This window comes from Trachemys scripta, chromosome 1, assembly GCF_013100865.1.
Source record: "Trachemys scripta elegans isolate TJP31775 chromosome 1, CAS_Tse_1.0, whole genome shotgun sequence".
Classification (NCBI taxonomy): domain Eukaryota; kingdom Metazoa; phylum Chordata; order Testudines; family Emydidae; genus Trachemys; species Trachemys scripta.
The window spans coordinates 114,785,588-114,800,953 of NC_048298.1; the positions used below are offsets into that span (position 1 = coordinate 114,785,588).

The 15,366-nt window shown below is 40.8% G+C and overlaps 1 protein-coding gene across 1 annotated transcript in view; it reads right to left on the bottom strand.

Moving 5' to 3' along the window:
• Positions 1-15,366, bottom strand: part of LOC117883183 (solute carrier organic anion transporter family member 1C1-like) — a 39,317-nt gene that overhangs the window by 9,223 nt on the left and 14,728 nt on the right. The window contains exons 7-11 of the mRNA XM_034782273.1: positions 9,743-9,841; positions 8,824-9,069; positions 7,376-7,540; positions 6,064-6,259; positions 2,869-3,034 (exon numbers count right to left, since the gene is read on the bottom strand). Coding sequence (XP_034638164.1) covers positions 2,869-3,034; positions 6,064-6,259; positions 7,376-7,540; positions 8,824-9,069; positions 9,743-9,841 — 872 coding nt within the window. The remainder of the gene's footprint in view (positions 1-2,868; positions 3,035-6,063; positions 6,260-7,375; positions 7,541-8,823; positions 9,070-9,742; positions 9,842-15,366) is intronic.

Sequence of the window (15,366 nt, forward strand, 5' to 3'; positions counted from 1 at the left end):
GCATCCATGCTATTACTGTACTGGGGTATGAACTTCTGTGTTTAGATTAAAGATGGGTTAAAGTTCAAGGTTGTTCATATATAAGATTTGGGGGCCATCTAAAGTACATAAATAAGTATAGATTACTAAGGGCCTAAATATTCAAATGTGGGAACCTAAATCTATGTTTAGGGACCTAAATAAAATTGGCCTGTGTGGTGATGTAACAGGTTTCACTCAGCACTAGGGAGCATCCTCCTGGCTGTTTAGGGATTAGCTCCTTCCAGGTCTGATATCTCTATCCTCACACCATGGCCCTTCCCTCTCTTTCTGGGACTCAGGGTACTCCCTCCAGCCAGGTCACTATAGTCTTCCTCTTGCTGTGTATCAAAGTCCCCCCTAGAAAACTGTCCCATGAAGTCTTTGTCTCCACTGCCCAGTCTAAGCCACTTTGCTCAGTGGCTGGTAGGGGAACCCAGGCCCACCCAATACTCCAGGCTCCAGTCCCGAGACTCTATGTCCAGTGACCAGCGCTGGCTCCAGGCACCACCGCAGCAAGTAGGTGCCTGGGGCAGCCAACGGAGAGGGGTGACACATCCGGCTCTTAGGTGGCGGGTCCCTCAGTCCCTCTCAGAGGATAGGACTTGCTGCCGAATTGCCGCTGAAGAATGAAGCCAATTGCAGCTTTTTTTTTTTTTTTTTTTTTTTTTGCTGCTTGGGGCGGCAAAAACGCTGGAGCCAGCCCTGCCAGCGACAGTGGTCTGCTTACACCCAGACCCTTTTGCTGTTTCCCATGGACTCCTTCCTACTTTTATCTTCTAGCCTGTCCCCTGGCTGGGTTTATCAATCCAAATTCCTTCCTCCCAAGGAGTGTCAGCAGATTACTTAACACACTCCCTTCTCCCAGGCAGTGACTACAGATTCTGGTCTTTACCAGCCCCAGCTATTCCTTCTCAGCTAGACTAACTTTTCAATCCCCGGTTCTTCCCCAGGTGCAGCCTATCAGGTTAATGGACCTCACTTAACTTACTCTACCTTGAGTGGTGTGGACACACAATTATAGGTGGCCATTGAAGTCAGTAGAAGTTATGGGTGCTCAACACCTCTGAAACCCAGCACTCTTATTTAGGTGCCTAGGAATATGGATTTAGATGCCACCAAGTTGGAAAGTATTGGCTTATATTTTATAATTGTCAGGTGATGTCATAGAAACCCTGTTGAGTTTATCACAGATTAGATTTGAAAGTTTTCTTCTCACATTCACCACTTCCCAGAACATCTTACCAGATGAGATTTTCAGAGCAATACAGGGATAATTTCAATGGCTATGCTGAGCTAAATTTCCTGCACTGCTTTGATAATCCTAGCCATACGTTTTATTTCAAGCACCTAACCTTACCTTGCTTATTTCACAACGATGTTGACCATACTCATAATAGGTAGGACTGTGATCTGAGTTTGTGATCTGAGTTAACTGATGGATAACTTGGATTTAATTGGAAAGCTCCTTTGTAAATGTTAATATAGACATGCAATTTTTTCAACTTCATTATTCACCTGAGGCAATATATGCCAACTGTACCAGTGTAATGTAAAAGGGCCTTCTTACTTGAAATTTGCACAGGTTTATCTCAAATTGCTTTTAAACTGATTTAAACTGATACAAACACTTGTGCAGACACTCTTATTTCAGTTTTGTGCAGGGGTGAAAGTAGAAATAGGGACTTACCAGTATGGGGCTGGGTTGGGGCTGGCTCTGGCCCTCGGAAGGGTCGGGGCCTTGGGCAGAAGGGGCAGGGATGTGGGGGTCAGAGCCAGCCCCGGCCCGCTCTGTACCGGTAAGTGCCCTCCCCCTTCCCGCCGGGGTGGCGGCAGCCGGGGGCTCCAACAGCAGTTTAAAGGGCCCCGGGCTCAGCCGCTGCTACCGCCCCGGACCCTTTAAACCGCTGCCGGAGTCCCTGGCTGCCACTGCTACCCCAGGGCTCTGGCAGCAGGGCTCCGGCGGCTATTTAAAGGGCTGGGGCCATAGAGGCAGTGGGAGCCCCGGGCCCTTTAAATAACCCCTGGAGCCTCGCTGTTACTCCAGGGCTCTGGGGGCTATTTAAAGGGCCAAGGACTCCCCTGCTTCTACCACCCCGACCCTTTAAATAGCCGCCGGAGCCCTGGGATACGTATCTTTTTGTATCCAATTTAATTGAACAGATTTAGAATCACACCTTACCTTCCCCTAAGTGCAAATGAATATCAGACCCTAAACTAGGATCTTTATCTCACATATTGTCCTCAGTAATAAAGATTCTGCAAGCCAATTCAAACCATCATAAACATTTGAGGAAATTCGTTGTCTTTTATATATTTGCGCTGGTATGACTGATTGGAATATAGCTAACAATTCTGCTAATAATGCACAAAATTCTATAGAATCCTCTTACTCAGTGTTGCCCCTGTGAGCTAACAGGAACAAAGACAGTAAAAAAATATTTTTGTCACTGAAGTATTCAACATTCTATCCGCCTACAATCTGAGTAACAGATTTGTTGAGAAATATATATTTACAGTCACTTTCCTGAGTAAGAAAACATTGTTTAAAAAAAAAAACCTAAGTTAAAATAAAACAAACTTTAAAGCAAAGTAAATCTAAGAGTGAATCTAGGTTATTGAATTCCAATGGGAGTTGGATGCCTAACTCCCCTGGGTTCCTCTGAAAGTGGAGCCAGGCTTTTAGCTCCCTTGAAATTCCCAGTTGGATGCTTTTGTGCTTTATCCATTCACTAGTTCAGAGGTACATTGGTAGAGAATGGGTATCTATTGCTACATCGTAGCTTAAGCATAAAATAAAATGAATTAAAAATAAGCAACAAATGCTTTTATAGCTATCTACCGACTTACCATATTCTTTCCAGTCCCGATAGATGATTTACACCCAGCAAAGCATGCGGTCATATAAGTGATTCCATTGTCCCCACATACAGGATCCCATTGATTCAATACACAGCTGCAGTCAGAATTGCAGCTGGCAATTAAGTTGTTTTTTGGGAAGGAAGATTGTTTTACTCTGGAGAGATTACAAGTAGAATCTTAACTGATCAAATAAAATAATTCCTTATTAGAAAAATAAACATAGACAACACATGAATGACCAAGCACAGAGAAATGAGGTGGAATAAAGCAGTCTCCGTGGGGAGCCTGCATTCAGTGGAGCATGAAGAATTGATAGATAGTAATTGCATGTAGAACGTCAGCTAAATTGATCTAAGCCAAGGTTCTCTTGGTTTTATCATAAAGCATTAAGAATTTTGCTGGATTGTAGCTTCAAATTGCAAACCATGTCTGACTAGCGATCTTCGGTGGGATCATCAGTGACGAGGATGACATGAACAGACACAAAATGGGATTGCTAATAGATTTAGTGGAAGATTCAGCCTGGGGGGTAGGGGAAGAAAAGAGAAATCACACATGAAATCACTGCCAGCTTCAGACTAACTCTATCCTTCCTCCCTCCACGTGGTCCGACTACCCCTACAAATGCGAGGTAGTGGTATAAACCCCTACATGATTGTTATAGCTCCAGTTGTTTGGTCAGAGTAGCAGTAGCAATGCTGCTCCTTGATCTGTTGGATACATGTGTGCGAGACCTGGTTTACACTAGAAAATTAGGTGGGTTTAACGACGTCAGTCAGGGGTGTGAAAAATCCATACCTCTGACCAGCGTAGTTAAACTGACTTAAGTCCCTGTGTAGACAGAGCTAGATCAATGCAAGAATTCTTCCATCAACCTAGCTACTACCTCTCAGGAAGGTGGATTACCTATGCCAATAGGTGAATCCCTCCCTTCAGCATAGGTAGTGTCTACTCTAAAGCTCTCCAGCAGGGCAGCTGCCGTGGCCCAGCTGTGCTGCTGAAGTGTTAAGTGTAGACAAGCACTGACTCATGAGCACTGCTCTCATCTGAAGTCTTCTACTCAGCAGCCCCCTGGTCAGGCTGGACACCTGTTGCCTTATTCAGCTCTCACATTGGTTTCACACCAGAATAACACCTCCGTGGGGTTAATCCTGATTTATGCTGGTGCAAGTGAGATCAAGGAACCAATTTAAGATCTTGCAGATGAGAACCAAGATTTTCATAAGTGACAAGTGATTGGGGGTGCCTGGTTTGTTTTGATGTCCAACTTGAGATGCATGAACACATTTTCCAGAAGTGCTGCGCCCCCATTCTCTGAAAATTGGATGCTTTTAAGGTGTCTGACATTGGATACTCAAAGATTCAGGCACCAAAAACCACAAATTGCTTTTGAAAATCTAGGCCTGGATGCCCAATTTAAAGCCATGCCACTGAAGGAAAAACAATCACTTCTCCCCTCCCCCCACCCCGAAATTTTCAAATGAAAAAGTATTTTAGTTGTGTTTTCCCCTGAGTTATGGTATTGCTCGTCTCACAGTTAATGTGGCTGCAGAGTGCCAAGACGGCTGAAATAATCTGTGAAGCACAAGGTCTCTTTCACTTCAGCAGAAAGGTCCCATGATGTGGTAAATCCCCCATTAGTGAGTTGTTAAGGTATGGAGAAGCAATTACTTGACCTACTTATTTGTGTTTGGGGTATCCCCAATTTTGGGAGCAATCAAAATCAGTCCTTTTAATCCTCCTGCATCATCTCTAATTCCACAGGCAGCCTGATTGCCAGGGACTGAACTTGGCCACAGTAGTCTCCACTGAACAAAACTCTGAGATCCTATTGTAACTAAACTCCAACTCATGCTGGCCTGGTTACAGAGAACATTGGTGACCGGTTTGACAGGGTTGAGAATGTTTAGGTGAGTATAGGCTGTTTCAAGAAAAATGGACTGAGTTTTGATTAAACCTGGGCTGGAAACCAGGCAAAGCCTATTGAGTAGAGCTGGGTGAAATCTTTCACACAAAATGTTTTTGGAGGGGGACGGGGAGGGGGAGGGGGGAAATGCATATTCAGTGACAGTGAAACTTTCTCCTAATTCACGTTTATTTAGCTGAACTGTTTGTTTGGGAAAAACAAAAAATTGTGGGGAAAAAAAGTGAAAATTTGTTTTGACATTTTTCAAACAAAACATTTTAATTCTTCAGCTTGAAACAACTTTTCATTTCAAACTTTCCTTTAATTTTATTTTTAAATGGCCAAAATCAAAACAAAACATTTCATTTGACCCAATTTTTTTTTTTAATTTTCAATTCACTGAAAATTATGAAAATGTTGGTTTTCAGACTGACCTGAAGGATTGTTTTCAACTTTTTGAAACTGCCACTGAACCAAAAATTATGTTATTTGCCCAACTCTACTAGAAGATTCAGGTGTCAAAATTTCCTTTTGAATGTCTGCTTTGAATTAGACTGAACTCAACACAAAATCCTGGGAGTTTGAATCTCCACTGCCTTGCAGCTCAGGTGGACATTTACACCTCTGTAAATTGGGTGTAAAATGTTATCAATTCCAATGTCTCCACTGATGTCTGCCAATGATAGTGCTTTGCACCTACACGCACAGGGATAAATGTCTACACAAAGTGCAAAGAATCTGATGTGGAGTGTGCGAATTGCTCTGAGCTGAAAGTGAAGCAAGGTCTGCAGAGCCATTTGCGAACTGACACCACCAAGTTCCATACATCTCTAAGCCTGAGCATCCGAATATCCTAAAGCATCTCCTCTGACTACTAACACTCTCTAGTGTGCACTGTCAGTACGGGCTCAACCAGCAAAGCTGGCACAAATCAATGTCGCTCCACTGACCTCTGTAGAATTGAGCTGATTTACCTCAGCTGAGGATGTGGTCTTGTTATTTTTCTCTTTAACTAAACACTATATTTGTCTTAAAGTTTTAAAGTATAAAGTTTAGTTATAGTATATTTGTGTATAAAGTTATATACCAGTAAATTACAGTATGCAAACAAGGGCCTGGGTCACAGAGTTTAGCTCTAAATTCAGATCTGAACGGTTCCCTAGCGTTCTACTTTCGGGCCATCTTGAAACGTAGCTATCATGAGAAGAATTCAAAGATATGGAAAGTGTGTTTCTGAACGATGAAGACAAGAATACAAACCCAGAGAGAATACAAACCCAGAGTAGGAGACTGTTAAACCAGCCACCTGGAGCACCTCACAATCACATGTGAAGTACAAGAGGTTTAACAGGTATGCAGCTATAAAGGTGGCACATCCAAATTTTGCCATTCCAGTTATGTGTAACTTGAACTTTTTAATGATAAAGCCTCCCAGAAACATCCCCAGAATTGTAATGGGTAAAAGTATCACACCTGCAAACAAAAGGGAACAGAATGATGTTTACATTTATTAAAACAGCACCCTATTAAAATAAGTCTGATGCTAGTTAGTGGTTTTCATTTTGTGTCTTTTAGTTTCTTAACTATGAATATGTAAAAATTCAGGTTAGCTGAAATAGACACTAATCCAGACCTCATCCTATTCTTCATATTGAGTTTTTGAAGTTCAATAAAGTTCTGTTTCATTTTTGTTTGATGCTTCATTTTCTCCTTATGCCTGCAATTCCCTTAGAAAAAGACTGTTTTCATTATATTCCTTGCCTTTTTGTATGTGATTTCAAGCACAGGTTTGCAGGTGCTAAAAGTTCGGACAATTCAGATAAAAATCTCACCTTGTGGGCACTTACTCAGCTGACATGAGCCTCCAAACATTTTGAGGTCTGGCCATAGGTAGTAACAAAGATGGTGAAAGGAAGCAGTGTTTGGATTTTGGACTGAGCTTGAGTTGGAATTCCATTTGTAGGTTTGGAGCCTGAATCCTGGCTAAGGTTTGGGCTCAGATTCAATGATGTTGAAACCTCACAAACTCTCCTCCTGAAATTTTGACCCCAAACTTCAGAAATCTTACAAGCAATTATTGTGAGATTTTAGCCATTCTTCTTTTGTGAGATTTTGGATGCATCCAAACCAGGACCAGAAATAAGTCCCTTCCAGTTTGGATCCATCCAACCTATAATGAAAGCAGTAGGGATTGGTTCAGATCCAGGAATCTGAATCCAAGTGCCTCAATATTCTCAAAATCCCAAAGGGTTCAGATGACATTATCCCATCAATAGTAGAAAAAAGCATAGTCTGAGATTTATTATCAGCCAGTTTACTATATATGAAGAAACACAGGAAAATGATCACTAGAACTAAATATTTCAAAAATACTGTAGGTTAATATAAGCCTCAATTTAAGATTTAACCCTCACCCACAAAGGAATCCTTTATACTCCATGTTATATCTAAGGGCCCAATTCAACTCCACTGAAGCGAGTGTCAAAATTCTCTTGGAAATGAGTGGAACAAGGATTTGGTCTTAAGATAGAAGATGAAATAACACATGTCAATTTTTCATTGTAAGATGGAAAAAAGAGGGACACATACCAATTAGAAAGATGGCTCTTGACACGGATACGTTAAATTGCTGTTCCATAAACTTTGTCTCAAAAGTTATCAACCCAACCATAGAATTATACTGCAGAATAGTGAGGAACAAGTACACCAGAAAGACTGGGTTCCCAAGAAGTTTCTTCAAAGTTGGTAGGAAATCTGGAAAGGAAAGTTGAGCGTCTTATTCTCTGCTAAACATGAAATAGCCATATGGAAAGCTTTGTCCATATTCAGCTGATGAACCAGACACTGATTTAGTTACTGGCTGTGTTAGAAAGTTAAATTTATTTTTCTCCCCCTTATACTAAACACTATCAAAGGGCATCCTTATAACAGTGAGGACTTTCCTCTTCCTCCATACTTGACTTAGAGAGATATTAGTACATGAAGTCTAGTGGATAGCGTGTTAGATTGAGAATCAAGAGACCTGGTTTATATCCCTGATTCTGTCAGTGGCCTACTTGGATTGTAAAGTCTTTGGGGCAAGGACTGTCTCTTATGTACTTGGACAGTACTTAGTCCAAATCTTGATTGTGGGCTCTAATTAGCACTGGACTACTACTAATAATGTCAGTGGTTGCAAGTTATTTGAAGTATTACCAACCCTAGGTGTTCAAACTCATGTGAGGGGTCCCAAAAATCATGATATTTTAAATAATATTTGTAGGGTTCATTTTATTTGCCTTTTTTGTGTGAGATGAGGTGGATGAGGTAATATCTTTTATTGGACCAACCTTTGTTGGTGAAAGAGACAAGTTTTTGAGCTACACAAAGCTCTTTTTCAGGTGAGCATTTAGGGTTTGCATCTTCAAGTTTTCCTCTTCAATCATGAGGGCTAGAAGCTTACTTTAAAAAAGAAGATAGATAAGAGTCTCCCATAATCATGTGATTTTTGAGAGCTGGGGCTTTAAGAAAAATACTGAATATCATGAGAATTGTAGGTGTTGGCAATACTGTGCTTGGTATTTTCCTCTTTTACTTTGATCTTATTAATAGAGGGGAGTAACTTCAGAGGAATGAAGGACTTATTAATGCAGAATCAGGTTTTCCTGCACTGTCTTCCCTGCTCAATACCTCTTACCTTATGTTTATGCATGTAACATGCCATGCCAGTGTGATGGCTAACACACCGAGACATTAAACTGGGGACCGCTACACGTAAAAGCATGAGCTGTTACAGCTTTAGCTAAACTTCCGTAGATGGTGGTAGGAGTTTTACCACCTCATATTCTCTGTGGAGTGGCACAGGGAGGGACCTGTAACACACTCTCACCAGGGGGTTATACCAGCACTACATAGGATGATGATGATGATTTACTATTTGCATTGCAGTAACATCCAGGGAGGCAGCCTGATTGTGCTAGGTGCTATACAATCATAAGCTGCCCTGAATGAATACTGAAAGACAACAATGTGAAATAGATCATTCAATATGCTCTTACCTTTTACTGCTTCTGAGAATTTTAACTGTGGTTGACTTGGGAGTTCTATTTTACAGTGATCTTCTTGAATAGTTACAGATGATTCACTCAGCTTCTTCAAATTTCTTTCTTCTCCTTCTTTTGGTAAGGAATAAGGTAGGAACCAGAAAGGCAATGAAGCCAGAAAACTGACTGCTGCACATATCACCAATCCAAGCCACCAGGCGCCAACCCAACGAGTATCCTTAGGATTTATGGTTAAACTCTCTAAAAAGAGAGCGAGAGATATTCCAAATTAAGCACCAGGTTTGTGTTTCTTGATTAACTGACATATAATATATTTCAGTACTCAGAGCAATTTAAACTTGTATAAGAACATTTGTATCCAATATTTAAACATGTAAGATTAGCCATATTTGATACAGAAATTTAAAAACTATTTTGTTGGCAAATCGTTACCAAGCATCCAAAAATAGGAAATACTAGTCACTTATTCAGGGGCCACGATGTTCCTTAGCATTCCTTGATGTCCTTTCCTTGCTGCAGTCTGCCATTGCAATGCTTTTCCAAGAAAACCCATAAATGCAACATTCTCCCTTTATGGGACCCAAAACTCTACCCAGGATTAAAGATGGGCAAAGTGATGTAGATGATGAAAGTACCCTCCACATGAAGCTTTGCCCATTCCTTGACTTGGAGCAGAACCATCTCTTTGGAAGGTCCTCAATGTTCATTTAACATAGTCTCCCCTTTGTTCTTTTCATTTATGCAGATCACTGTATTTCCAGCTTCCCATCTAACATGTAATAATGTTAGCTATTGAACTAGTAACACCCATTGGAGAGCCCCCTTTCTGAGAGAGCTAACTGACAAACAGTTTCTGAATACATACAGAACATCTGAGTCACTGATATTTCAGTATATCATCTCTGTGTCTTACCAAGATCTACCACTCCAACATCTACCCACAGATTAGCACAGAAAGCTCCGAGCAGAAATCCAAGTGTTGGCCCAACCATTCCACATGATCTTATGGTACCTGTAAGAGAAGGAAGATATCATGATATAGTAAGGAATATACTTTATACAGAAAAACAACAGTCAAAAAATGTATATAGTGCATGAGAATTTCTAATTATAAGTTTTAGAAACTTCGCTTTATATTTTAAGGCTCTGATCCTGCCTGTTACAATATTCAGGCAGATTCCTTCACCCATATGGAGCCCAACAGAAGTCAATGTGGTTTTGTATGGGCTAAAACATACTATACCTGGTAGGATCAGGGTCAAGAGACAATATGGAAAAAGGGTGTATTATAGTGATTTTAATCTAAAAATATTTTTTCTTTCAGCTCTATGTGACTGTATCATTCAGTTAATGAACATTACTAAGAAGCATATAGTTTTATAACTATTGCAGGGATCACAACTATGGTTACAACTGCAGGTCACAAGCAGTTTACATGACTGTGGAATGCATGACTTTCCCTGTACCGTATACTCAAATAAGCCCTGAATTTAACTTTAAGGAGAGGTATTTCCTTTGCCTCACCTGCTTGAAGTTAAGCATGTGCTTACACACTTTCTTCATTCAGAGCCAAAGTACAGTGATAAGTAGTAGTGCAGGTTAATAAGTAGAAATTTAGACAGAATACTCTGAAAAGGTCAATTAGTCCAAAGTCTGAATTAATATGCCCGTGTTTAAGTGTAGTTCAGTATAAAAATGTCTACAAAATACAAGTGAATGAGAAAATTAGCAAACCAACGAAAATGCTATGTTAATATTTATTTATACAGCTCCAAAAGTAGGTTAGTAGAGAAACAAGGAGACAAGAGGGAAAATCCTGGCTCTATTGAAGTCAGTGAGAGTTTTGCTATTGACTTCACTGGGGCCAGCATTTCACCCAAGGTCTTTGCTTACGAACTAAACAGACATCAGAGATGAAGGAGAGGGATGAGATGCAACAAGAAGCAAATGAATGAGCAGTAAAGTTTAGTACAAACTAGTCAGGCCCATACTGCATTTTGTTACAAGGCTTTATAGTCTAATTTGTGAAATGCAGCACAATTTGATTTTATTTATCACTACATGTCATGGCTATACAGAAAAAAATAAAAAGTTTCAAAAAGCTAATTCCTACATGGAGGGCAGCATTTCCCTTTCGCTTGTGCTGATCTGTGGAGCTTTTAGTTGTAAGGAACAAAATGGCGGTAAAATTGTCAAAAGGGCCTAAGGGCTAGATTCAAACAGATATTGTAATGCTCAGTGTTGCCATGCCAGGCTCCTAGGTGCCCTGCTGTCCAGTGGAATCTCTGCCCTGAGTTAGATGCTCAAGCTCCCCATGCATTGTTCATGGAGAGTAAGTCATGTAAAGAAGGGATTATCAGAAGCCAGCAAACTGAGTGGGAAGCTGCCTAAATTAGCCAAGAGTGAATGCAAAGGAAAGGTGCAGGGCTTAGGCCCAGATCCTCAGAGGTATTTAAGCACCTAAGGTATGTGCCTCCCTCCACTCCAAATTCTCAGATGTGACCCCTCTCCTAGAGTTAGGCACCTAAGCCAGATCAGCCCTTTCTCATGGAGAACAAGAGAGAAACTCACTGCATAAGAGCCAGTAGCCTAGTGGTTAGGGCACTCCCCTGAAATGTGGGAAACCAGTGTTCAAGTCAAGCAGAATAGGAATTCAAACCTTGGTCTATTGCATCCCACCTGAGTGCCCCAATCACTGACTACTGAGTATCCTGGAGACATATACCCACACAGCTATCTTTTGTGTGGGGCCCGAGCTTGAAAGTGTGCTCTGAGAACACTCCAGGATTGGACCCCGCTGACAAGAAGGCAAGGGAACGCATAGTTTGAAAAGAGAATCTTGCTTTGGGGCTGCCGATGCTTTCACTCACTTGTGCTACAGCTCTGAACAGCTTGTTAGCGGTGGGGTGGCATCAGGACTTAGGCAGCTTTGTGCATGCCTGCTAGTGGAAGCTTAGGAGCCTACAGGGTCAGGTGGCAGCTGAGTCATAGGTGCCGACTCCATGTGAGCTCCAGGGTTGGGGCAACCCTGGGGAAAAAATGGTGGGCGCTGGGCACCCACTGGCAGCCCCCTCCCTCCCTGCACCTCAATCAGCTGTTTCACGGCATGCAGGAGGTTGGGTGGAGAAGCGAGGACGTGGAATGCTCGGGAGAGGAGGCAGAACAGGGCGGGAAGAGGTGAGGTGGGGGAGGAGCGGGGGTGTGGCCATGAGGGAAGGGGTGGAGTAGGGACAGGGCCTGGGGCAGAGCCAGGGGTCGAGCACCGCCTGGCACAATGGGAAGTCGGCGCCTGTGAGCTGAGTGGTGTTTCTGAGAATGTCAATGGCACCTAAATGTTGGACGTAAGTACCTAAAGAGGCAGTTAGACACCTAAGCACCTGTGTGAATCCAAGTGCCATGGGCACCTCAGTCCTGTTAATTTTCAGCAGGATACAGATGCTTAAATCACTTAGGAATTTTTGAAATTTTTAATCCTGGAAGAGATTTCTCTGACTTTATTTTGTTGTTTTCAATGGGAGGAAATAATCTCTTACTGGGTGACAGTTGGAGACAGTCATGATTGGATTGACCACCCTTGAAATCTACATTAATATGCCTAATACAACTTCTTTTACCCTTTCATGTGAAGATTCTTTCTCTATATATTTTGTAATTCGAGAAGCTCCTTGTTTTACAGATCTCACTACAGTGACTGCTCAGCAAATGACCAGTGGCTTCTACAATGGAGCCTCACACTATGATCCCACTGTGTGGACTTTATTCTCCACTGCATTACATCTGCTTTCACTCAGTCCACTTCACTGTAGAACCTGAAGTAACACAGTGGGGAAATCGGGATGAAATCTTGCCTCCACTGAGTCAATAGAAAACCTCTCTGACTTCAATAAGAGCCAGTTTTCATCCTTTATATTTATTTATGTCAGTTTTACTAATCTGCAGTAAGACAGCTCCTATTCAAAGTGCTGTGCACTCCTGACAGTCTTCTAAAAATACACTAGTAAGTGAACAGACCTAGCAGTATATTATCTGTCTTCAAAGTTTTACTGTGTAATTCTTGAATAAACACCAAACCATCAGCCAGACTTTGAAACAAGCATACAACAATTTTCCATGTTTGTAGAGAGATTTATACCTATGTTTCACATCTGCATATGTTTTATATCTTTTAAAATATTTTGAGTGCCAATCTGATCTCCCCTGTAAATCAAGAACCACTCTACTGAAGCAAATATTGTTACACTGGTGTGCAACAGATATAAGAGAGATCAAAATAAGTTCATTTGTGACATTTTCTTGTCATGTTCCTCAAAAGCTTGTCTCTTTCACCAACAGAAGTTGGTCCAATAAAAGATACCACCTCATCCACCTTGTCTCATTATTTACTCTGTAATTTTTGAACAGCTATAACCACAGCCAATAAATTGTGCACACTTACATGTGGCGGGTCAGTTCCTCAACTGTTGTAAATCAGTGTAGCGCTATCTGGCCCATATATTGTTTAATAAATATCACATATAATCAGTTTTAACACCTGAAACACATCTTGGCTATTGGTTTCAAGGGAAGCAGGATTAGACCCCCAATGCCATATTAAATCTTTCTGTAGAATTTTCATTCAGCAGCCTCTACTCTGCAGAGGAAACACAGGGAAATGTGGTACACCTGATGAAAAACTGCCAATGAGAATGCTAAATTTAATGGCTGGCTAAACCAATTAATTGTACTAATACCCAATTACAATTAAACTCATTAATTTATAAGCATGTTGTTTGCTGAGGATCAATTGAAGGCTTAGTGCTCAGTAGAGCTATAACGTGAGCAGTAAACCAGAACAGCCAGACAATCATATTAGAAAGGATTACAGGGAAAGTCTGACAAAGTAACCAGAACAAAGCAAGGCATTCAGATTCTGATTCCTCTTCCTCACCCCATCTGCATACAACTAAATAATAATGGATGAGATTCTTATACCCTGAATTACTTTGAATAATACCTTACTCCACTCCACATTAAAGTCAATGGGCCTGTTTATGGAATCAGGTTCTACTCATTATGAATAAGGGTGAATCATCGCCAGGCCCGTGGTGATTAGCTATTTTAGTTACATAGCTTAAAGGTTGTAATGAAACCAGAGCATTAATAAAATAGGAAAATTCACCTATGCCGTGATGCCCACAGAACACATGACAGTGGCTTAGCGTCTGTGACTGCTACTATCATAGTGCTCTTGCTGTTACTGTGTGCTCCCTCTTTCTGTCTCCGTTGTAACCTCCTGTGGTCTCTCATCACATACGGCTAGATCCTGCAAATGAACCTACATGAGGAGATCCCTGAGCCTGCGTGGAGCCCCGCTGACTTCTGTGGGGCTCAGCACAGGTGTAGCAGAGTGCTTTGAATTGCAGGATCAGGGCCTTAAATCCCAATCCTGCACAAATTAAAACACATATTTAACTGTGTGCACCATGAGCAGTTTGATGTGGTCAATAGGGCTATTCATAGTGCATAAAGTTAACCATGTGTATATATCTTTGAAGGACCAGGAGCTTGGCTTGTAAGCTCTTTAGGACAGAACCCCCCGGAAAAGCTCTTGTCTTTTCATTATTCATGCCTACATTGCTTAACACAATGGAGCTATAATCTTTGACTATGGAGCTGCCACAATACAAATATGTAGTAATAATCATAATAAGACTTTGTACTTATATATGAGTAAAGGAAATGGCATAAACCTGACTCTTCTATTTTTCAGATAAGTTACAACTGAATCATTAGTTATTACATATAGCGGATGCCATTAAAAACTGGACATTTACTCCCAGAAGCAATGACAATTTATACAGCTGTCCTATAGACTTCAATGAGACTCTCTATACCAGCAAAGTTATACACCTGCTTAAGTGTTTTCAGGATTGGGGTCATAGTATTTACATTCACTGACCTGCCTCTTGTTCTAAGTATGCAGAAATCATAAAAATTGCAGTGAAGGTCCATTTTTACAATGGTGCCTAATGTATTAGAGTTGTAATGATTTTATTTTAAATGAATGAATGGAAACAAACAAATTCCATCTGATATATCCAAATATGTTGGATTCCTAGTTCAGTAATCCTGCAAACACTAGGCATATGAATAATTATACTCACTTGAGTAGTGCCACTGAAATCACATGAATAAAGCTGTTATGTATATAAACATTTGCAGAATCAGAACATCAGTCAAGATTGTGCTGCTTTCATTTATTTTAAAGCTACACTATACAGATTCAAACACTAATAATTCTGTCCTCTTGAACTCCCTTGCGGCAAAGTCCTATGAAATGGAATGGGATGAATCCAGTAGGGTTCTGTGGAATTCATTAGAGAATGATCTCCTATCTATGGCTTTTTTTAAAAAAAAAAATCTTATAGATTTCTATGGCAGGAATATAATTTTCTATTGAATTCTATTGGATGGTTAAAAAGCTACAGAAAGGCTTTCATTTTTTATTAAATTCTATAACACTTCAGATGTTGTTATAATTATTTATAATTTGTATTA